The 25256-nt window shown below is 35.0% G+C and overlaps 1 protein-coding gene across 2 annotated transcripts in view; it reads right to left on the reverse strand.

The window, feature by feature from the left end:
• Positions 1 to 1355: 1355 nt before the first annotated feature.
• Positions 1356 to 25256, reverse strand: part of LOC136033307 (uncharacterized) — a 107782-nt gene continuing 83881 nt past the window's right edge. For both annotated transcript variants that reach the window (XM_065714082.1, XM_065714081.1), the window contains exons 2-4: positions 15028 to 15452; positions 8897 to 9054; positions 1356 to 1513 (exon numbers count right to left, since the gene is read on the reverse strand). In XM_065714082.1, coding sequence (XP_065570154.1) covers positions 1420 to 1513; positions 8897 to 9054; positions 15028 to 15452 — 677 coding nt within the window. In that variant the 3' untranslated portion in view covers positions 1356 to 1419. The remainder of the gene's footprint in view (positions 1514 to 8896; positions 9055 to 15027; positions 15453 to 25256) is intronic.

Here is a 25256-nt window from a genome sequence, read left to right on the forward strand (position 1 = left end):
TACATATAGTAATGGTTATTGGGAAGTGTACAGGCGTTTTCAGGAGGATTTGTTTGGTTGGGGGGAGGGGTTGAGAAGAGGGGGATATGCTGGGGGAACTTTCCATCAAGAATTTGTCATGGGAGAAGAAAATTTCCATGAAGGGAGAGCAGGATTTACTAGCATTATTAAAAAAAACAATTCAAAAATAAATATGAAAAAGTTTTTTCAGCCGGAAGCAAGGAACAGCATTAAAACTTAAAACAAACAGAAATTATTACCTATATAAGGGGCTCACTTCCTTCTAATACCTCGCTCTTTACGCTAAAGTATTTTTAGTAATTTCAACTATTTATTCTACGGCTTTTGTGATTCAGGGGTCATTCTTAATGAATTGGGACAAAATTTAAGCTTAGTGTAAAGAGCGACGTACTGACGAGGAGGCGAATCCCCTCATATTTGTAACAAAAACATGAGAATACAAAAGTTCTTTACGTAAGCTAATTTATAAGTTACGTAAATCTTTTACTAATAAAAAGATTCGTAAAAAATTAAAAGTTCAAGTTGCCTTTTTAATTAACCAAAAAATCGGAGGGCAACTAGGCTTCCTCCCCCGCTCTTTTTCCTCAAAATCATTCGATCAAAATTATGAGAAAGCCATTTAGTCAAAAAAAAAAAAAAAAAAAAAAAAAAATGCAAATTTCGTTTTGATTATTCCTCTGCGGAGAGCCAAAATCAAAACATGTATTGATTCAAAAACGTTCAGAAATTAAATAAAAAACGAGTTTTTTTAACTGAAAGTAAGGAGCGACATTAAAACTTAAAACGAACAGAAATTACTTCGTATATGAAAGAGGCTGCTTCCTCATCAACGTCCCGCTCTTTACGCTAAAGTTTTTACTGTTTTAAAAAGAAGGATTGAGAGAAAGAGTCAAACTTTAGCGTAATGAGTTGGGCGTTGATGAGGAAGCAGCCTCTTTCATATACGAAGTAATTTCTGTTCGTCTTAAGTTTTAATGTCGCTCCTTACTTTCAGTTAAAAAAACTTGTTTTTTTTTATATTTAATATGAAAACAGAGTCAGCCCATTTGAGCTTTAATTCGCTTTTAAAAATCATTTCTACTTTCAACCACTTAGAGTGAGAACTAGTCTGTAGCAGTGACTGTAGTCTGGCACTGGCGTAAATGCCATTTGGAAATTGAATACCTAAACTGTGTGTGAGTCAATCAGCACATTCATTGAAGTTAATTGCTCTCCTAGCCGTTCACCGCCAGGCGCTCTTTTATTCTAATGAATTTTAATCCAAGAATATATCCGAGGCTTAATGAATGAAAGGCAGTACAAAGTTAAAAGCATAAATTCTTAAAGAATACGAGGATAAGTAAAGTGTCTATTCTTAGATATACAAAAAGTTTTAAAAAATCACCATTTTTTCCAGCTTTACGGGTGGGAATGAAAACGAACCTCCTGATAGACCAGCTTTGTTCGAGGTATTGACGAGGAAGATGTATAGTATCTTTCACTTGCTTTGCACCTGAAAAAAATAGTAAATGCAAAGTAATGGGTAACCTCTCCATACTCGCAAAATACTTCTTAGCATGCAACTCCCTATTTTTATTTACCAGCTGATATAGTTCTGCATCATAAAGCTACCCATGCAGTCAAGTTTTTGTCAAAATAGTCGTTCCCACAAAATTCCTCGGGCAATTACTCAACTTATATTACTCTTGATCACACAATCTCTTGCAAACAAATTATTTCCTTTGTTAATTATCCCTCTCCCCATTCACAAAACTCTAACAGTTTAGCACCACAACATCCAAAAAGGTTTTAAGCAACAGTTATTTCTTATTGCGAAGAAACTTGATGGCTTCTTTCAAGAAACCAGATGAGCCACCATTTTGCCACCCTTTTCTATTAATATCTATTTCAGTGGTGTTTCCTTAATTTTAATTTTTTCTCAACAATTTTAGAGCACCATCTCAAAACAAAATTTGGTGAAAATCCAGTGTATCTATATTATTGTACCAAATTGCGAAAATAATCGTTTATTAACCCATTAGAACTTCATATGGTATTTACACTTATCATCTATAAAGGGGTTAATTCTTTTGGCAATATATTTTGGCCGATTGAATCTTCAGGTATCTTGTCTGAAAAATCCACGAGGATGATAGTTCAGGTTTACTCCCCCAGAGTAATGAAAATGTTCTTCAGCGATCTCTTCTTGGTGCCTTGTCTTGATAATATCAATTGGGATTAAAAGCATTTATAAGAGTACAGCAATCTTAAAATATATAAAAATATTATTTAATAATTTATCTGTAGTAAAACTAGACTAAACTGATCTGATAATTAGCTGATCAGCTGATAATTAGATAATTAGCTTGACTAAGCGGGTGATTTTCTAATTGCATCATTCTGTGTCACCTGTTTACGGATATTTACCAAGTGAAATACTAATTAATGTAGCAGAGGTGATTGCTGTTTCATGGTTATTGTTTATTTTGACTTTGTTTGAAAGTGGACTCCTCTAGATGTTTGCCTCCTAGTAGAAAGGGGCCCTTGTGAGTAAGTATTCATTTGATGTTTTTAGAGAAAATTTAACACATTTGCAGATCAGAAGCGATCAGAGGCATCAAGAGCTTGTGCAGTTGGTGGCTAGTCTGGAACAAGGAATTAGTGCTCTTCGCCAGGAAAATATCCAACTTCGGCAGGAAAATTGCGTTTTGAAATTTGAGTTGAGCTTTTTACTGATATCTGATTGGCAAATGCAGAAGCTGTTCCATTTGCGAAGTGCTATCGCTAGAACAAAAATAGACAGACATGGGCCTCTATTAGGTCTTCGGCTAAGAGTAAGTTTGAGCCAATTGTAGTCACGTTGACAAGCATTACTGACAAAGATATTATTATGCGGAACGGTATAAAGCTGAAAGGCTCTCGTAAAAGTATCAGTTACTATTAACCTCGAGACCTAGCGCGTCGCCGTAAAGAACTTTTAGCCTACGGGTACAGCCTATGCACTTCTGCTACTTTCTTTGAGGAAGTGGCTGAAACCAGAGTTATTTCAAAAGGGATTAACTTTTGGCTTGAAGCTAAGAAAAATTCGAAAGCGAAAAACTGGACGTATGTAGAGGATACCTGTTTTGATATGTTTAAGATATCTGTTAGTCCGTCTAACGTGATCATCCCTTCAATTGTTAATCAAACTGATTTTGGTTCTGTAGCTGCCTTGTATTATCTCGCCTGGTTCTGTCTGTTTTTAGTATCCTTTTGGTATACTTATTGTTTTATTTATTATAATATGATTATGCTTCTGCGTGTGTGCGTATTGATCTTCTAATGATTCCATCAACGATCACTTTTCCTTATTTTTATTTGTTTCTTAGTTTTTCCTTATTTCTTTTTAATAGTCTTTACTTACTTTTTCTTACCAATCCTTATCTCTATTATATTACTTTTTACTTCATTTTCCTTTTTTCTCTCCACTATTCCTTATTTTAGATTCAGTTTTTTCGGCTTTTCTTTTTTGTTCTTCAGTTTCGTTTGTGCGCCAAAATGAGCTCAGCGTTTCCTCTGTTTTTGATGCCATAGCTCTGCTGTGATGTTAACAACCTTTGGTCTGGTGGGTTTGGTTGTGCGGAGTGGATCTGCCATCCACCGTAAGTAAGTTGACAACTTCTTTTGGTGGCCAGGGTGGTACCAACTCTTTGAGTGAACGTTTTGTTGAGCTACAAAATAATCCTTTAGATACTGAAATTATAATTTAATAAATCAGCTGGGAGTAGAAATCAGAAAAATAAGTACAGAAAAGTCGGTTACAGAAAGTAAGTATGTTTCGCAATACTTCTCCTTAACATTCAGAGATTTTGCTCATCTATTGATGAGCTGAAACAGATCGTTAGTGGTGGAACTCCTGATATTATTGGATTATGTGAAACTTTCCTGGTTTCAAATAAGGATATGCTTTTAGATATTCCAAGATATAGAACGGAGAGGCTGAACAGGAAACAGATGACGAGAGGTGGCCTTGCCATTTATATTGCTGATCATCTTGCATACAATGTCCGAAATGATTTGAGCAGAAATGAGGAAGGAATCTTTGAATCTCTTTTTATTGAGATTAAGTCGGGGTGTAAGGGTTTATCTGTCGCTTTGGTTTACAGAACCCCTAGTGGATCTATTACTTGTTTTGTGAAAATGCTGGAAGAGCTTTTGGACTCAGTCCAAAAGCATCCCTGTGAAATAATATTTATGGGCGATTTTAACCTCAACCTGCCGGATCAAAATTCTTCTTCAGGTATATATTTTTTGCCGGTGATACTCTCTTCAGGAATTCTACCTCCTGTTTGTATACCAACGCGAGTTACTGAGACGCATGCGTCTCTTATTTTTCGTCACTAGATGTCTTAGATAATTCGGTGCTGGTTAGTGATATATCTGATCGTTTTCCCGCTATTTCCCGATAAAAGAGTGATGATCAAGCGCAGCGTTTAGCATCACAATTTAATCTCCCATTTTTCCGTTTTGGTGATAGTTTGGTTTCTGAATCGGACTTTAACTGCTCTTTTGATTTCTTTTATGATTTAGTGAAAGAATGTTTCCTATAAGTTTGCCATCAGGGTCCAGCGCCCCATACTTTGAAAAGAATAGCTCCGCTGAGTCCATGGATGACTTTGGGTCTCCATAAAAGCTGGAAAACGAAAAAAGGATATTTGTATATCTAAATTATAGGAGTATATTTGATTGTCTGTGTCAGAAGGCTAAGTCTCAGTTATATCATAGAAAATTTTTTTTGAATGTGGAAAGGATGTTAGGAACACATCGTATTTAATTAATTTAGTTTTTAAAGTTACGCCCCCTCTGCCTTCAGTTCCAACAACGCTAATAATCGATGTTAAAACCGTCCAAGGAGAAGAAGATGTTCATCTAGAGCTTAATAGCTCTTAATTTGCTAATACAGGGAAGACATCTGCTTCCTCTGCAAGTTCTGCAACTTATCGTTGTGATTTGAGAGCCTATCTTGGACGCTCATGTTTAAAGTCAGTGGTCTTGAACTCTCTTTCTGAGTTTGAGGTAGCCCATACCGTGAATGCTCTAAAAGGACCATCGTCTTCAGGGCTAGACATATTTCTACTTGGATTATCTGTGCCATTCTGACAATTATTATTTCAAAATTGACTAAGCTTGTCAATCTGTCTCTCCCAATAGGGATTTTCCTTGGTTATCTCAAGCGAGCTAAAGTTATAGTACTGTATAAAGGTGGTTCTTATCCTGCTAATTATAGGCCAATTTCTCATTTATTTGTTTTCAGCAAAATTTTTGAGAAGGCAATGCTATCTAAGCTTCTTAGTTTTTTTGATGCAAAAGAATTTTTGCATGATTTGCAGATTGGATTCCGATTGAATCACTCTACAGACCATGCTCGCGCAGCTCTTTTGAATTTCATTCATTCGGCAATAGATTCTTGTCATATCCCGGCAGCTTTATTTTTGGATGTCTGCAAAGCATTTGATTCTTCGACTTATCGGATTCTTCTTTGGAAACTATTGCATATTGGTAAGATCAAATTCTTTCTCTTGGTTTGAATCGTATCCTTCCGGTAGGCTTATTTCAATAGATCCGCTTTTCCGGAGCCCTTCTGGAGTAGATTATCACGTCCCTCAAGGATGTGTTCTTGACCCCGTTTTATTTCTGATTATTCCGTTCATATTCCAATACTGCGTCTAATGAAGATTTTATCATTGCTTTTGCTGATGGCACCACTCTTGGGACCCTTGGTAAGACGGAATGACATCAATTCTAACCTTGCGGCAATATTCGAGAGAGTTATTTCACGGTTTCATATGAATTACTTGGCCTTGAATGTTGGCAAGTCACATTTTCTTATTTTTCCTCGAATTGGTATATCTTTACCTCAGCTTACACACCTTCACGTGTCACGAGGCTTCCTGTGTAGACCAGAAAACGGTGCAGGTTCTTGGTATCCTGCTTGATGAGAACCTTACATTTAGAAAACATATAGCCATGATTAGGGTTAAGGTCTCACGGAATTCGGGTATCATTCGAAAAGTCGGACACACACGTTTCCCGGAAAAGTCCGACACACATTTCCATTGGTGACTTTAAGAAATTTGAACACAGATGGTCGGCCCAGTGGCTCCCGTTCCTGTGACTCCCACCACAAGTGCATTTATTGGTGAATGATATGACTGTGAACTGAACTCTAATACTTTAACAAAAATCAGACCTATAGTAAGACCTATTGTCATTGATTTGGCTAATATAGCTACACCCGGAACATAATAAGACTCAGCAATCGAAATACCATACATTTATTAAATTGGCTGTGATAAAATTTGTATGTTTCTAAACGGGAAAGGCGAATTTCAAAGCTATTTGATATGTCATCATGAAAAATGTTTAAGACTTCTGACAGAAAATCCAAAGTCCGTTTGTTGGAGCCTCATGAATGGCATTTTCCCTATATGTTTTGTTTTAAAACAACATTCAGGTAAATTATTGTAAGCTAGAAGGCTGGAAATGTTGAATAGTCACAAGTAAAGCATGTTGTTTCAGGACACACACATAGGCGAGCTGGTCAGGTTTTTTTTCGTCCATTTGAAGATTGACATAGAATTCGCTCTAATATTTTGAAAAAAACCCACAGATTTCTGTAAAAAAATAACCCTCTCTTGCAGATTATTTCCCTACTATGACTTTACTTGAAAGACACCTTTTGCCTAGTATTTGCAATTATACATTAATTCAAGACTTTGCAATTCTGCAGCCACTCTTGGTGCATTATTAAATAAAAAAACAAGTTTTTTCAAGTGAAAATAAGGAACAACATTAAAACTTACAAAGGACATAAATTATTACGAATATGAGGGTTGTCACCCCCTCGTCAATACCTCGCTCTTTGCGCTAAAATTTGAATTTTGTACCAATTCTTTAAGAATGACCCTTGAATCACCAAGGTCGTTTAATTAGAATACGTAGCTCTTCTGAAGGCACTAAAAATACTTTAGCGTAAAAGAGCAAGGTATTGACGAAGGAGAAAAACCCCTCATATACGTGATGATTTCTGTTCGTTTTAAGTTTTAATGTTGCTTCTTACTTCCAGTTGAAAATATTTTTTTATATTTAATTTCTGGTCATTTTTTAAGTATTGCTGGGAAAACCCGCCTCCTCGTTATGGAAAATTATCTTCCCCCTTGAAAAATTCCTCCGTGGAAATATCTTCCCAGATAACGCCCTCCCCCCACCCCACCCCTCACCAGAAGAATTCCCCCGTCAAAACTTCTGTAAACTTCCTAATAACCAATACTATATGTAAACCATAGGCAAAGTTCATAACTAGCAGCCCTTCTCCCGGGGATTGTTGGGGATTAAGTTGTCCTCAGAGACATAGTTATTAGATTTTTCGACTATCTAAAAATTTTAACCCGGTGACTTATTGGAAAAATGAGTGTGGGAGGGGGCCTTTTTGCCGTTCAATTTTTTGATCACTGAAAACAGAAGCTAGAACTTTTAATTAACGTTTGGTTGAGCCCTCTCGCAACATTCTAGGACCACTGGGTCAGTACGATCACCCCTGGGAAAAAAAACAACAAATAAACATGCATCCGTGATCTTTCTTCGGCCCAAAAAAAAATAACAAAAAAACAACAGAATTCCACATTTTTGCAGATAGAAGCTTGAAACCTCTACAGCAGGATATGCTGAATCTAATGGTGTGATTTTCATTAAGATTTTATGACTTTTAGGGGGTGCTTCCCCCGTTTTTTGAAAATAAGGCAAATTTTCTTAGGCTCATAACTTTTGATAGGTATGACCGAACTTGATGAAGCTCATATATTGAAACTTGATGAATTTAAATTACCAATATGCATAATAGACCTCGGTACACAGTTTTCAAACTGAAGAAACATTTTAATCAAAAAAAGAGAAAAAACTCCAATGACTGATTTAAAAATGACAATTATTACTCAGATTTAACTTAGTTGCAATTTTTAATTATGATAGAAAATTTGAGAATTTTAAACAAGAGCCCAATGCCTCTTGGAAAGGATGATGCCATTGATCACAAAGAAGGTGCATATATATCCCTCAGCCTTAAAAAATAGACAGAAAAATGTGTGTAAAACTGCAGGATTTTTGCTTTCTCTGGATGTTATGGATACACAAAAGTAAAGATGGAAAAGTAGACTATCATGCATATAGACAATAGTATAATAATAGATAACGATAAACACGAGAGAAGTATAAAAGACAGAGAATAGAAAAATGTAAAATTAGTTTAAGTTTTCTTATGATTCCCAGCCCTATTCAAACCTTGATTCTCATTATATATGCTTCAATGTTAGACTTTCATCCAGAAAAAGTCAAAGGAATCACGCATATCGGTCAAATTGGCGGCATTTAGGACCCATTAAAGTAGGAAGCTCCATTACTGTAGGACAACTCTTACCTATACGTGAAAAACCCAGTAATTCATTAAAAACTAAGTTTTTATTAACAACACTTTTCCAAATAATATTCAAGAGTGATGTTAAAAATATTTTAAGCATAAGTAGAAATGTTGCTTTTCGCAGTCCTAAACTATAATGTTTAAGGTGTTACTTCTGCTTTACTGAAAACGTGTTGCACTTAAGGTTGTAGCTGCTAGTTTTTTGATTCACCAAGAAATTAAGCAAATGTATTTTCTGATTTTTTATATCGAGAATATTTAGTTTTCAGAAAGGCACACGAAATGACTTGGACTTTGCTTGTAGGGCGCTGAGAGGGAAGAAGTGGAAGACCCATGATCGTTCAGGATAATTTTTGGCTGTTTTAATTTTTCAGCTTTTTTTACTTGTTTTTGAAAAAACTTGCTTTTCTTTGCAATTTAATCTAGAAAAAAATCTGCGTATACCTATAGGTTCCTTCATCTCTTTCAGTAAAGTCCCTTATGAATAACGATGAACCTTTTGTATATTGTCTAATTTCAATTCTGCCGTAGTGATCATAATTTGAAGGTATTATATCTTCTTCAAATAGGCCATGGCCATCCATTTTTTGCCATGACACAGTCTGAAAAAAAATTGAAATTTTTAATGCGAAATTAAATGAAAACCTTTATGGGAGACTGAATTTGTGTGAGATATACAAAAAAGTAAATAAAAGCAGTACACATTCTACCATTCTCTAAAGATGGTCTGTTAATCCAAAATTTCATATTCGGAGTTTTAAAAAGAATTCCAAGCATTTTTATCATGTCTAAAGTTTCTATCAATAATGACTTACTTGATTTTTGTTTTTAAGTAATTAATAAAAACACAATGTTTTCTGAAACGAAAGATACTTCAAAACTATTGAATTTTCAAGACACCTGTCTTTTCAAAATTATTTTACATCCTATTTACAACAGAAAGTTTACCTTTCGGAGCACATATACCTATCTCCATTTGTATCAAATGGCATTCCTAACCACATTAGAGACATTAGAGATAAATACTTTTTAGAAGCTTCTAGCAGATGAAAAGCCATTTTTAATCCCTTGAAAGAATAACTTCAGTTCAGAAAGCTATTATCCCGATTGCCAATAAGTAAGTGCTTCCACTTCCACACGGAATAACTTCTGTTTGCTTTAAGTTTGCTTTGCTCCTACTTATTGGCTCCTACTATTGCTTTGCTCCTTACTTTCAGTTGGGTTTTTCTTTAAATTTAATTCCTGAACGTTTTTCAAATCATTTGTGCATCAAATCAAGACCTGACATGGGTTACCGGCTTACAAACCCCGGTTTCTTGCTGTTGAAGACTATGTATTAAAATTTATAAATTGATTGGCAACCTTCCGCTTTTTCATTTCTTCTGCTTAAGAATTAAAATGTTAAATCATAATGAAAATTTTAGACACAATTTGGTGGGAGCATTTTTAAAGATGGGAGCTTGAAACCTCGACAGTTTGGGTTCTCTGATACGCCCAATCTGATGGCGCGATTCTCATGAAGATTCATTGGCTTTTTGGGGGTGTTTCTCCCCTTTTCAAAAATCAGGTAAAATTTCCCCAGGCTCTTAGCCTTTGAAGAGAAACATTAAATCTAACATATTTGGAATCATCATAAAAAACCAATTCTTTTGATGTATCTGTTGTTATCAACAATTTTCTTTTGTTTTAAATTTTGTTTACTATTGTGTCGAGCCCCTTCATACTTACAGCGTGTTGCCACAATATGTTTGAAAATACTTCTTACCAAATCATGAGTCTGGGATGCTGGGCAAGTAGGAACTTACTAGTTCCTGCGAAGATCGAGCGAATTAGTTTTAATCTGCTTATGAAAAAAGATATAAATATTTTCAAGACCAAACTGTCATTTCGTGATATACAAATAGTTTAATAACCCTTTTATTATGGATAAACCCTTTTATTATGCAGCTATAGCCTAGTAAACAACACAGCACTCGTACGGGATTCTGATTATTGGATAATTTTCTGGTCTTGGTTTGTTTTGTTGGGCGTTTTCGGGCTGAAAAACCTCTTCCTAGCTGATTTATCTACTATGGGCTGCCTCCCCGTAGTAGCATAATATTTGCAGGCATGAATATATAATGAGTCGGAGGTAATAGGCTTGGGACTGTCTGTGCAGGATTTCGACTCTTGTTGATAGAAGAGCATCGCCAAGTGCTGAAAACCATGTTGTGACCAAGATGGGCCCAGGATTGCACAAAGCCTCCAACTTACTGGAGGTCCCTGGGACTTCTTGCTGTCCGGTTCTAAGCCGGCTTAAGCGCTTCGGTGTAGAGTTGAGAAGATATGCTGGTCCCCATCCTGCACTGGTATCCGGGATCACTGCTTTTCTTGAGGCCAAAATAATTTTAAAGATTTAAGGAACATGAAAATTGGAACTTAGAATGTTACGACGTTAAAAAATGACTATCGCATCGACATTTTGACTGACGAATTCAGACGGTTTGAACTGGATTTATTAGGAGTTTCAGAAACTCATATCCCTGGGGTAGGAAGCATGAAGTTAGGTGACATAAAATTTGTTTACTCAGGCAGGAAGGATGGGGTGCATAGACAGGGAGTAGGGCTCATGATGAATAAGGAAGCTGCTAAGTCTTGTTTAGGCTGAGAAGGTATTAATAATAGAACACTAATTGCTCATTTTATGACTAAAAAGTTTAGGATATCAGTTATAGTAGTATATGCCCCCATTGAACCAATTGATGGAGATACTGGTGACTAAGATGAATTTTACTTACAGTTACAGGAGCAAATAGACACGGTGCCAGGTAGAAATATGGTGTTTTTGCTAGGAGATTTTAATGCCCAGGTTGGTAGAAATAGGGATAGATGGTATCCTAGCCTAGGTAAATTTGGTATAGGAAAAGAAAACAGTAATGGCTATAGTCTTTTGCAATTTTGTAGGTATTACAACCTAGTTATAACCAATACGGTGTTTGGTCACAAAATGGCCCATAAGTTGACATGGTATTCACGTGATGGTAAGACAGCAAACCTTATTGATTATATTACTGTAAACAGAAGACTAGCAGGTTCAATACAAGATACTAGGGTGTATAAGAGTGCCGTTATTGATGTTAAAAGTAAAGATCACCATCTAGTAGTGTCTAAGGTTAATTTAAAGCTGAAATTGCGGAAGGGTAACTCCCTCCCGGAAAGTTATGATGTTGGTAGACTTCAGGATGAAAATTTGAGAAAAAAAATTCCAGGAACAGTTGAGTACTAAACTTGAGGGTTTAAAATTTGACAACGTGGAAGATGGATGGAATAATTTCAGAAAAACAATTTGTGAAGTTGTTGATGGTGTCCTAGGGAAGAGTGCTAAGACTGCAACTAGGAATATTAGTGAAAAAGCTTTAGGTTTAATAGAGAGTAGAAGGGGTTTGTATAAGAATTATCTAGGTGATAGGTCGTATGAAAACAAAAGGAAAATAAAGAAAGTGGAGAAAGCATTAAAATATGAACTAAGGAGATGTGAAGTGGAGGCGATGGATAAAATTGTTGAGGATCTGGAAGATGCGGCTAGACGGCATAATAGTAAAATATTATACTGGCATGTTAATAAATTGAAAGGGAGTAGCCAATCCGGACTAGTCCCAGTTAAATATAGAAATGGGGCCACAATTAGTGATAAGGAAAAAGTTAGAGAAAGATGGGTGGAACATTTTGAGAATGTGCTAAACCGAGATACAGTTGCAGGAAAAGATATAGATGAAAATGAAAAAGTTTGTGATACCTTGGATGTGAAGGAAGATTTGTTTAGTGAGGAAGAATTAGCGACAGTACTAAAAGGATTAAAAAATAATAAGACCCCTGGTGTTGATAGTATGATTAATGAGTTTCTTAAATATGGTGGCTCTGAGGTTAGGAATAAGCTACTGAAGAATATGAACATGATTTTTGAAAAAGGGGAAGTACCCAATGATTTTAGGAAAACCTTAATTAAACCTCTGTACAAGAAAGGTGACAAGAGTGAGTGTCGTAATTATCGAGGCATTAGTCTGGTCTCTGTAGGTAGCAAATTACTGAGTAATATGATACTTTTTAGACTGAGACATGCTGTAGACAAAGTTTTAAGGGAAGAACAATGCGGTTTTAGAAAAGGTACCGGATGTGTCGACCATGTTTTCACTCTTAGGTTAATAATTGAAAAGTCCCTTCGTTGTCAAACACCTTTGGTCCTTAGTTTTATCGATTATGAGCAAGCTTTCGATTATGTTGATAGAACAGCGTTAACAAAGGTCTTATTTGCGCTATGTACGAGAATAATACTGCTGTGGTTAAGGTAGGAAATTAGGTTAGCAACTGGTTTTGTATTAAATCAGGAGTTAGGCAGGGTTGTGTTCTATCCCCCTTTATATGGATCATTTTGATGGACTTCGTCTTAAGGAGCACAGGAAAGGCAATTGGAGACCATGGAATCAAATGGGGAGGAAGAACGCTCCTGGACTTAGATTATGCTGATGATTTAAGCATATTAGATGAAAGTGTGAGCAAAATGAATGAATTTTTAGAGATTTTACGAGTTCAGGGTGCTAAAATAGGCTTGAAAATCCATGTTAAGAAGACTAAGTCACTAAGGCTAGGAATAAGTTAAGATGAACAGGTGACATTAGGTAACGAAAAGATTGATTAGGTTGGGAGCTTCAGTTACCTTGGTAGTATTATTAGTAAAGATGGTGGGAGCAGTGAAGATGTTAAAAGTAGAATAGCTAAAGCTCAGGGTGTTTTTCCACAGTTAAAAAAGGTTTGGAAGAATAGAAAGATAAGTCTACATACCAAGATTAGAATATTGGAAGCTACAGTGATGACAGTGGTCAAATATGGCTCTGAAGCATGAGCACTCCGAAAAGCAGATGAAAATATGGTTGACCTCAATGTTCTTCTGTCTAAACTATCTTTACTTGGAGTGCATGGAGTCCCACTAGAATGGTTTAGGTCCTACCTCTCAGAAAGATCTCAGTATGTTTTGGTTAACCGTACTTCTTCCTCTACTTTGCCTGTATTGAAAGGTGTCCCACAAGGCTCTGTGCTTGGTCCAATTTTGTTTCTAATCTACATTAATGATCTTGTTGATGGTCTTCATCTCCATGTTCACCCTGTTCTTTTTGCTGATGACAGTAACTTTTTCATTGCTGCGGTGGACCTGATATCTGCCACTTCTATAGCTCAAGGTCTTCTTGGTAAAGTAAAGGATTAGTGCTGGTCGAATGGTATGGCTCTTAACAGCCGAAAGAGTGTCATTGTCAACTTTAGGACCCCTTACCGTATGCGAGACGTACAGGAGCCAATCACCCTGACTTCTGGGAATGATATTATACCACAAGCTACTATGGTGAAATTTCTTGTTGTGTATCTTGACTGTTTTCTTTCTTTTAAACCGCATATAACTCACACCCGTTCCTTAATCCTCCGTCAGTCTTCAGTGTTGCACCGGATTAACTCATTTCTTCCTCCTGATATTATGGTTTCTCTTTATTATGCTTTTATTTATCCTTTCCTTTCTTATTGCTGCTCTGTCTGGGGCAATACTAATAAATCTCTTCTCTGCTCACTTCAAAGAGCCCCAAATAGGGCAGTGAAGGCTACTTTTCTTCTCCCTCGGCTTTACCCTTCTTCTGATCTTTATAATGATACTAGAATAGCTCCGCTGGATCATATTATAGGTAAAAGTACTCTTTATTTAGCACATTCTGCTTTTCTAGGTACTCTCCCACCGACCCTACAGCAGTTTTTCTCACGGACAGGCTCAGGTAGGTACTTTTCTTCTTTACGTAATTCTTCTCGACGATTTATTTTACCAAAGCGATCCTCTACAGCAGCTCAGAGGTGTCCTGTATATCAGTCAATTCTATTATGGAACTCCATCCCTTCGGATGTTCCTCTTTTTCTTTCTGCAAAGGCATCATTTCGTCAGGTCTTTCCAGTTCAATAATTTTTGTCTCTCTTTTTAATTCTATCCCAACTTGTATGTTACTTCTCTTCTTTTAAAATCATTTTCATCTATATGTTAAATCTCCTTCTAAATCTTCTATCTGTTAAATGTCCTTGTCTTATTCCAGTGTTTTTGTTTTTGTTTTTTTGTATATATTATATAAAAGTGTTTTATTATTGTTCTCTGTGGTCCATTACAAGCAAAGCTTCTTGGGCCTAGTAACCGCTTTACTTTTGTAATAGTTTTTCTTTTAGTATTAATAAATTGATTGATTGATGTTTCACCTATATTCAACAAAGCTTCCTCAGCGTGGAGAAAGAAGGAACTTAAAACATGACTATATAAGAAAGAAAAGTAAAAACCTGAAATCAAAGGAGAGTAAAAGGAAAATGATAAAACAAAATACCCACAATAGTTAGGAACTCCATGATATAAAACTAAAGAAGTAGATGGTTCCTTTCTATAAGCTGATGGAGCCTTTTTTGGATAGGCGAATATTCTTGAAATCGTTTTTCATTTTCTTCCTACTAGTCATATAATCGATACGCTTTTAAGATGTACTTTGAAAATAAAACTAAAATCTTTAGCTTCGTTTACTTACGGAAACAATATCCATACCCTTAGGAAATTCGCAGACTAGTTCAGTGTCTCTACCATTATTTTTAAAATAACCATCACCAATTCTGATACGTGTTTCCCCAGAATTTTGAGTCTTTGGAGAGTAAATAAAATATGTTGGCTCCTCTAAATATTCTTCATCATCTATTGCTACTTTAGTAATTGGTCTTCTTGCTTCCTTGCGCCTGGTTGAAAAAGAACTTTCATGATCAATGAGTCCTTTGAAAGGCCCGTGAATAAACTGATCAGCGTAAATCCTCTTTTCAACTTTTCTTCCATATTCATCGATGTAGAAAAGGCCCCTTGTATCTATTTGATAAATTCCGCTTGGATATCGATCCTTATGGTCTTTCAACGTTGCTTTAATCGAAGTTGGGATACTTGTGTCACCAGGCCTTACCAACGCACCTAGAAACGAAAATGTTAACGGTCTTAGATTGTACTTAACTCAACCTCTGTAAATAGAAAAAACTTGCATAAAAATGTGTACATGCAAATAGGTAGTTCAAGAGAAATTAGCCATAAAATTGGTATTATGAATGATCATTTGGTTTAGAAAAGATAAAGTTAGAAAACGAAGTCTTTGAAAAGTACTGGCCGCTTCCAAAGGACAGTTAGAGCTGTGATGAGTACCGTGAAAATACATTTTTACATTTACTCCCACCATTACCATGTCTAATGTTAGTTACATTTTCAGTACATTGTCTAATTTTGATTGGGGTATATCAAATCAAGCCGCTTAGAGGAAAAAGATGTTTCAGTTTACTAATTTTCATAATTACGGAATAAGTTAGTGATATGAATAAAGTAAATCATATAATATGTGTGCCAGTAGGGATCGTCCTTTAGATTTAAAATGGCACATAGCCGCTACTCCTCTCTTCCTTTAATGACTAAAAAGTTTAACGGCGACTCCCTCAGGGCAAGACGCAAATGTCTTTTACATAATAGAGAATGTTTACTTTGCTTGTTTCCTCATAGGAAATGTTTTCAAAGAGACGCAGGTATATGTTGTGTAATTGCGAGTTAAGTGTGACGTAATTGCCCTTGACTTGCTAGATTTGCTTTAGTATTATTTCTGCACTGGAAGCATAAATATCTACATCCATTTTTAAAAAGCGAAGACGAAATATTCCAAGAGGGCATGTCTACAGGTTAGTGTAGTAGTCATATTGAATGCCGATAAAGAGAAATATTTGAACTATGAAGCAAGTGCTAGTGGTAACACTATTGGATACGTATGCATGCATTGTCATGACAGTAAGGAGTTAAATTTCTTTGTAGTACCGAGAAACTTCAGGTGTTATGGAGGTGGATATACGAGAGTAGCATCGCCAGAGATGATACTGCTCAAAGAGAATTCGAACCTATGATTTCTTCTTACTACTGGTAACGCGTTAATACTTGATATATCTTATTACCATCCTCACACTATTACCATCCGACGAAAGGTAAAAGGAAGACAGGTCCACCCTCACAACATTGTTATGCAAAATATCTTGTCTATGTGCTTAAACTACAATATATGTAAAAAATAATGTGGTAATAGAGAGCAAAATCATAAGTAAAATAAAATAGACACTAGCGGACACTGTCAGCAAGGAAATTGAAGATGAATTGATGAAAAACAAGCCCCTTGCAAACGTTACTAGCACCAATGATAGTTTACCCACGGATGCATTCATTAAACGGCGCGTCAATCTATAAAAAAGGAGAAATTTTGCTACTAGCGAGATGCATTATTAGTCTATAATCAGTAGTGAGAGTGTCAGGATTTTACATGACCGAATTTCAGAAGCAAAAAATACGGCATCTAGTAAATTTGGAAAAATGTTTGATTCTAGATGAAGCATTCTAGAGTTATCTCTTCAAAGGAAAGGTTCTGAAAAAATGCTTAATTATATAATGAGAAATGAGTCTCCGTCCTTCGGCAGTTGTAAGAAACTTTTATGTCGTGGCCCAGATGTATTTACTCAATTTATGATTCTATTTATTGAAACACAAAACAATGGTATTGTAGTTTTGCTTTTAACTACTACCTAGACGGTCATTTTACAATGCAACAAGAAATAATTTTAAAACGTTTTGTGATGGCATTACTCCTGCTAGAAGACATTCATTTTCCCCAGTCAGTTTCTTCTTGGAAGTGAGACAATCAAAATTGAAAAATGTTCTATACATACCCACTGTTTTTGTATACATTAATCATTTGGTCATCCTGTGAGAATTTTACAATTTTTGATGAGTATGATAAAAAGTGTAGATTATGTAATCTTTGTAAATTGAATAAGGGATGTGCAGTGCAAATTACAGATTGTAATACTGGTCTTGAATTTGTTTGTTGCTCTCACTCTAGAGGTATCCTATGCTCCAATTGTCACTATTTTAAATCCGTCAAATAGGAAAATACGTACCCTGGCATGATTGCAAAAAGCCCTAAACCTGATTACAGTTTATTTTTAACAGACTGGTATCGTCGTGGTTTTAAATTTCTTTTTGATGAAGAACCTGGTCTACTCTTCGATTGCTGAAATAATAAGAGAGTCTAGTTTTTCGCTGTGAAGATACTGGCTACTATGATTATAAACTTACTGACTTTTATTTGGTTCTTACAGAAAGTGATTCTTCATATTTTGGTTTGTGAGATTTTGGTGTGCAAAATTGCTTCAAAATAAGCAAATTGAAACACGTGAATTTTATAATATGAATCAGAACAGTATTATTGACTTTACAAAGAGATGACAAAATGAAGTTGCATTATATTGTTGAAAATGTGATCCTGACTTTGCATGCCAAGATGAATACAAGTTGAATCTCGACGAACACCCGCCACTTATCATTACAGCTGGTTACCTATGAGTGGAAAAAGGAATCTAAAGGACAGAGAGTTTTTGTAAATACAAGTTTTAATAATGAGCAGGTTCATAAAGAATTTTAAAGCTTTTCACTCCTAGGCCACTGAGATTTATATTATACAAGTAGGAAAGGGTATTTTCTACTAGAAAGTAGTTAAATCGAAGATTATCAACATAAATGCTAAGAAGTTCACCGTAATTATATCTGTGACATAAAAAAAAGAATGTAATACTTCACGAAAACCACAAAATTTGGTTGATAAATCCTGTATTCGCTTCTGATAGTAAATAATAGATTTTCCAATTTGTTCAATACTTTTTTATATGAGATATGTAGAATGTATACGATAGGCCTAGAGGATTAAAAATGCAATATTATTCGCCGTTTGAAAGATGCATAGCCAATGCCCCGTATTTACAGTTGATGGACTATTGTTAAGAATGATAAGGGTAAACACTCTGAATATGGTTAAGGAAATCCATAGGTATGTAATGGGATTTGTATTTGGGATCCAAACTAAATACATTGATTATTTGATTTGTATTCATGGTGTCATGTCTATTAGAACACTACCATCAGGGGTAGTTTCCCAACAGCTTTCAAATTGATTTAGTGAAATTGATACAATTTTCTCCTCCAATGGTTCAGCAAAGTTACACTCTAAACGTACAAAGCCCATTCGGACAATATTTATATCTTGAGTAATCTGAAATCTCGTACAATGATTCCATTAGTTTTTGAAAAAATTTCTTTACTTAAAACATTTTCAAATAATTGTAAATCTCGATATAGGGATTGCATTGATAATTCATATAAGGTCCTTTGGGATTTATCAAAAGATAAATTGATGAATTCCATTTACTTTAAATACAAGAGATGAAAGTCCAAACATTTCAAAATTATGTAGAGAATTTGTCCAGGATCCAACGGTACTGGCACTTTTAACAAAAGCCAAAGCAGGTTTTGGAGGCATTTCACCATTGATAAATGACGAATCTGTGTAGGTACGTATACCCTTAGTAATAAGTCGTTGATTCATGATCTTGTGAGGAAGAAGTAATTTGATATTATTTCCGCTAGCTCTTAGTTTCTCAATTGCCAAAGCAATAGAACTCACAACCTGTTGTTTTCGTACATGAAGTATTACCGAGTTGAGAGAGACTGTTACACCAGGTGTAGTGCCAACTACTTTTCGCAAAATGAAATTGAACGATCCAAGTTTTAGCTTTATATCAATCTTAACATTGGGAGGCAACCTTTGACACATATTAAATATCTGATGATTTGTTTTCCCAACCAAGTTTAAATCTTTAGTTCTATCTTTAAGTAAATTGGTTGTGTCAATGCTTGTTTTATATTCATATCCAATAGCCATACCTATCAAACTCTTATAGGATATTGGAGCCATCAACATTAATTGTATATAGCTCACATCATTTGAAAGATTGCTGCTTGTCCTCAAAAATGTTCCATTTAAGTGGACACTGATTTGTCTAACAAATTGTATTGTACACAGTTTTTATAAAAATATTCCCTCGGCTGTACTTGGTTTTTATTGTTAGTTTTTTGCCAATAATATTCAAGTATATAAATGTGTAAATCGAACCTATGAATTAATTTCCACTGGAATAAATTTGAAAAGGTTCGTTTTCAGAGAACTGTTGTTGAGGATGTAATTGTTCATAGTAAACGTGTTTGATACTGACATCGACATTAACTGCATTGGAAAGACTTAGAAATGAGTTGACTGAAGGGTGAGATTCCTATGTGGCAAATATGCCACTTCTTGCAAAATAAATCCTTTTTCGATTTGACAATTTTTACTTTTGGTTTCTTTTTCTTCTTTGTCAGAGTAATGTTTTACGCCTCTGGCCTGAGTTGAGACTGATGTCATGATTTCAATCCATCGCCGAGGGGTCACGCACCAGACCTAAGATTTTATAAGAAAATTTCTTCAAAATCCTTCCAAGATCTCCTATAGTGTGGTGAACAGGACATAAAAACCGTGGCAGCCGGTACAATATATTTCTAGCTATGGCTAGAGAAAAAAAACAACTTAGCAAGCCATTTGCCATGACCGTAACCGGATATTGACGAACGATTCTATTAGCCATCTCACTGTATGAATCGAAATCGATATGTATTCACAACCAAACTTTTTTTATCTCTAAAGAATCGCCCGATTCACTAATGTGTCCGTGAGTGGTTTTTCGTTCAAGTACATGTAAGAGGGGGACATTGCTCCTGCCAGCTCTCGATGCTTCAAGGAATGAAGCGTAAAGAAATATACAATTTGTCCGATGAGAAGCCGGGAGGAAAGTTGGAGAAAATGACAAGATCCAGTCTGGTTCTTCCAATGCTTCGACCCTTGATTATATCTTTTTAAAATCAAAAAAACATCTCATATTATCGTTGAGAATAACATTCTCATTGTCAATGGGAGAACTAGTGTGGATCTTGCCCTGTTCTATTGAATAGTTGAAGTGGAGTGCACCATTCTTACGAACGGAGATTATCTATTGATAGCAGGACATAAATCATTCATACTACCATATTCCATGTAGGGTAATGTGATGAAGGAATATTGATCCGATTTAATTGATTCTATCAATTCCTGACTATCGAGTCACTATTCAAAAGGTCTCACTTTTATATCATGTGTACAAGCCTTCCTCAAGATATCAAGTATTTTTAACAATACAATCAACAAGAACAAGTTCATACCTTCCCTCAAACTTGATGGCGGGAGAGAGTTTTGTAAAAAAATCACTTGTTTTATTCAAACCATTGTAGAGTGAACCAAGGACATTGGGCATGAATATCACATAAAAATCATTAGGCATTGTGAACGTCTTCATCGCCCACCCAAGAATCAAAATCAGAGTTGTATCCTAGCCAACGAATAAGCAACTTTCTCTTACCCTTGCAAGTTACACTCTTTAATATCTCTCCAATTTGATACATTCCAGTGGTTCAACTTTTTGTAATTCATACTCAGAAGAACCTCAAGAGTCTCATTATCTTTCATATCACGTAGATGTTACGTTACAGATTTAGTTCCTAAGACTTCTGGCACTTTAAAAGTTCAGTGGACCAAAAGTAATTCCCCTTTTCAAAAACTTTACTGGTTCAACTGATTCGAACAGTATCACCAACACTGAATTTCTTCTTCACAACCTTTTCATTGGAATATTGTTTTAAAAAATATCGAGCATATTGTAACTGTGATGAAATTCCATAGGACTATGATTTGACAGAAATCGACGAGGACGTTGATAATAGATCTACATGATTTTATCTAAATCTTAAATAAAAGCAGCATTATTTTTCAATGTAAAATATATCTAGATTAAAAGTCGAATTGTTCTTATCAATCGTTCGACCAATGCCACCTTTATAGGCTATGAGTATGATAGAGTATTGTATGGAATTTCAATAAAACCTTTTTTCTTATCAATCGTTTCGGCCAACGCCACCTTTATAGGGCTATGATTATGATAGAGTATTGTATTACATTTCAATGAAACCTTTTTTCATGTGGATTAACAAATTTACTTCCCCGATGTATTTGAATTTGTCTATATAAATCTTGTTCAACGATAGATTCAAGAGCTCTAGCAACTTCTTCACCTCTCTGTGGACGCAATAGAACAGCATATACATGGCGACTAAAAACACTGATTGCAAGTAAAATATACTTTTACGGGGTTAATCTAACGTCTTTGAATCTCATGTAGAGTCAATAGATCTGCTTGTAATATACGCAACGTGAGAAGGCTTTAATTTTCGATTATGATTATGGCAAACTTATGATTTCAATGAAGCGTGTAGCTGGGTTCATTCTGTAAATAATGTGTTCTTTTCGACTCAATCTTGAGCCATTTTTATCGTAAGCGCAGTGTGAAGCGTCTGCTACTCCTTTGCATACTAAATTTGGTGGAAAGACACTTTCGTTTATTACCTTTGAAATCATCACCCCCATCTGGCGTGCTTTCCGAAAACTATATATATTTTGATATTTCTAAATATTTTCTTAATCGATTTAAAATTTGTTTACTCCCAATAAAACTTCTTGGAAAATTTGACGATTTAAAAATGTATATAAATGACTATGAAATGATTCAAGTCTATTACGAAATGTAATCAAATCTGATACTAAATCAAATAAATAGTAACTTTCGCCATGAATTAAAATTCATTTTTTGTCATCAATTTGAACATTTTCATTTTCAGCAAGATAGGTTAAGAGTCTTTTACTTTGCTCACGATACGAATAAGGCATTAGGTCTAGAACACTTGATGAAAGTTTAGATAAGTCTTCTTCTTTTTTCGGCACTTTCAAATTTCCAGAACTTTCAGAAGTTGGTGGCTAATCAATCACAATAAATTTGAGTGGTGTTTCACAATAGAGTCTTTGTCTGTTGACACATCAAAGGGTATATTAAAGCAAAAATAATTTTCATCGTCGGCATATGTCTCATTGTTAATACATTTATCAAGAGTATCTTCAAAATATTCTTTTGGTGGAAGATTGTGTTTTATTGGATTCAATTTTTAGGGTTTTGCCATGTAGAGAATAGTGTTCACAAGCAGGATTATTGGTAGTAACTATTAAACGAAACTACCACCCGTTTGAACAAGTCATTTTCTTTTAAAATCTTTTTCTTTTTTTTTGAAAGCTAGGGTAGTACAAGTGAATGATCTTCCTTTTTCTTTTGTCTAACACCTTCTGGCAGTTGAACATTGCCTCCAGTTAAATTTAAACAAAGGTCAGAAAGGAGATTAATGAATTCAACGTCAATACCATTTTAGAGTATAGCCATCCCAAGCCGCGGTTTTGAATTACCAAGAAGGGAAAATAAGTGTCTCTTTTCATGTAGTTTCTTTGATGTCATGATGATGACTAATGAATTTTTTTTACTGTTCATGGGTAGATATACGGTAATTTCATTATCAAAAATATCCGTGACTACACGTAAATCCTGGGATTTGCTATGATTAAGATCTGATAGAATGCATCCATAAAGTTTATTCGCAGTTTGATTGTTTGCCAATAGTAAAATTTTCGGTTTACAGGGATATGTTTGCTTGTTTAAAGTTACATAAGAGCTTCAATCACTAACAACTTTATATGATATAGTAAGTACAATTCAGAGCAAGTGTTCGCATACATTTACTCTGATGAAAGCGATTATGGAGAACAACGGTTACGGATTTTTTTCAAGACGAGACCGAGCCATAAATAATTTTAACTACTCCTGAGACTATTCTTCAATGGATTCGGCTAAATCATCAATAATAAACCACAAGTTTCATTCAATAATATTAATCACCTCAAGTCCCCGTATGAATTTTGCGTCAGGTGCAATAGTCGTTATTTTATTCATAGGATTCTTGCCACACACTATAGCAATAGCAGATATTTTTAGGATTTATTTCCGCTAGCTCTTAGTTTCTCAATTGCCAAAAAATAAATTATTTTCGTTAAAACTGTTGTTTTGCCAGACATTGAAGGTCCGCAAAGAAATGATTTGCATATAATTTTCAATTGATACATGCTTCTCCAACGTCTAAAAACTAGCCGAGATATTCTAGAAAATTATGATTCATATTCTTGGAATGATGCCAAAAAAGATATTACCAACTCCAATAGTAAATCGGAGTATGGGCTGCTACAGTAGCTGTGTCTAGAAGGACTAGATATGAGGGCCGTTACATGATGTATTAAATTGTTGCACTGAAAAAATGAATACTTTTGAAATAGCAGATGATGTATCATTCAAGAAAATCTCGAAAGCCTATTATGAAGTTCTCGGCGTTCCAAAATAATTCTAAGTGCCAAAAAGTTCCAAGTCGAAAAATAACACTAATTCTAAGTCCCAAAAAGCCAGCATAAAAAATGTTGTTGACTCATTTTTTATCTCAAAAGGAGATAGATTTTATCTCACAGATGTGAGGTATTTCACAGGATGTATTGTGTTGTTTCACTGACAACATGAAAGATTACGCAATACCAGATAAGGTATAATTCATGAAATGCTCGGAAACATGCCAAAATATTCTCGGTGAAATTATCGCGATGAAATTACCGAAAAAGTGCCATAAAATTCTGGAAAATCAGAATTATTACGCACTAATTCGAAGTCCCCAAAAAGTTATGCGTGGAAAAAATTATAATAATTGTAAGTCTAAAAACCCGTAAATTTCATAAAATCAATGGAAAACTTCTTCAAGCTAAAAAACTGTTGTTGAATCGGTTATTATCTCGAAAACCAAGGTATGAGGGCTGTCACAGGATGTATTGTATTGTTTCATTGACAACATGAATGATTTTGCAATAAAAGATAACGTATCATTCTTGAAACAATAAAAAATGCCAAGAACTTCTAGAAAACCAGAACATTTTTTCAATAATTTAAAATCCCCGAAAAATTCTATGTAAAAAATAATAAATATTGTAAGTAAAAAACCCATCAATTTCATAAAATCAATAGAAAACCGCATAAAAGCTAATAAAAATGTTGTTGACTCAGTTACTATCTAAAAGAACCAGGTGTGAGGGCTGTCACCGGATGTATTGTATTGTTTCCCGGCAGCATGAATGATTACGCAATACAAGATAAAGCATCATTCTTGAATTTCTCGAAAAAATGAAAATATCGAAAACCAGAATGATTACGCAATAATTTCAAGTTCCCCAAAAATTCTATGTCCTACTTTCCTATGTTCTACTATGTTCTACTTTCTATGTTCCTATGTTCTACTTTCCTCCCATTTCTTTGTTCCGCGAAATAGATCATAATCAACTTTTAATTGGATCATAGTGATTTCATTGTGAATAGTGATTTCATTGTGATTTTCTTAGATTTCATTGTGAAATTATAGTCTTGTTTTATTCCCAATGGGTCTTGGACCTCTTTGCCCACCCTGAGCTCTTTTCTGTTCTTGCCATTTTTTTAAAAAATTTGTTTTCCACTACTGCACACTGAATCTGCCAATTTTGTCTCTTTTTATCATTTCTCTTTTCATCTCTACCTTTCTCGAATTTTTCAATCACACACATTAAATCATCATTAAATCTAAATTGGACTTCGGTGTCTTCTATCTTTGACTGTATTTGCTTATTATAATTCATTTTAAGATTTCTTTTCTCTTTTTTAGTTTTCTTTTCACTTGTATCAATTGTCATCAAATTGGAACTGGGTCCCGACATTTGGTTTTTCATACTGCACCAAAATTTTTTGAACATTATGAGGAAACGCGCGTATACTAAATTTTTCTCATTTTCTAGGACACGGTGAGCGTTTCACCTTGTTATGTACTTGTTGGTGTCTCATTTTCTGTAAGTGTTCAGAA

The sequence above is a fragment of the Artemia franciscana genome, chromosome 11 (assembly GCF_032884065.1).
Source record: "Artemia franciscana chromosome 11, ASM3288406v1, whole genome shotgun sequence".
NCBI lineage: Eukaryota > Metazoa > Arthropoda > Branchiopoda > Anostraca > Artemiidae > Artemia > Artemia franciscana.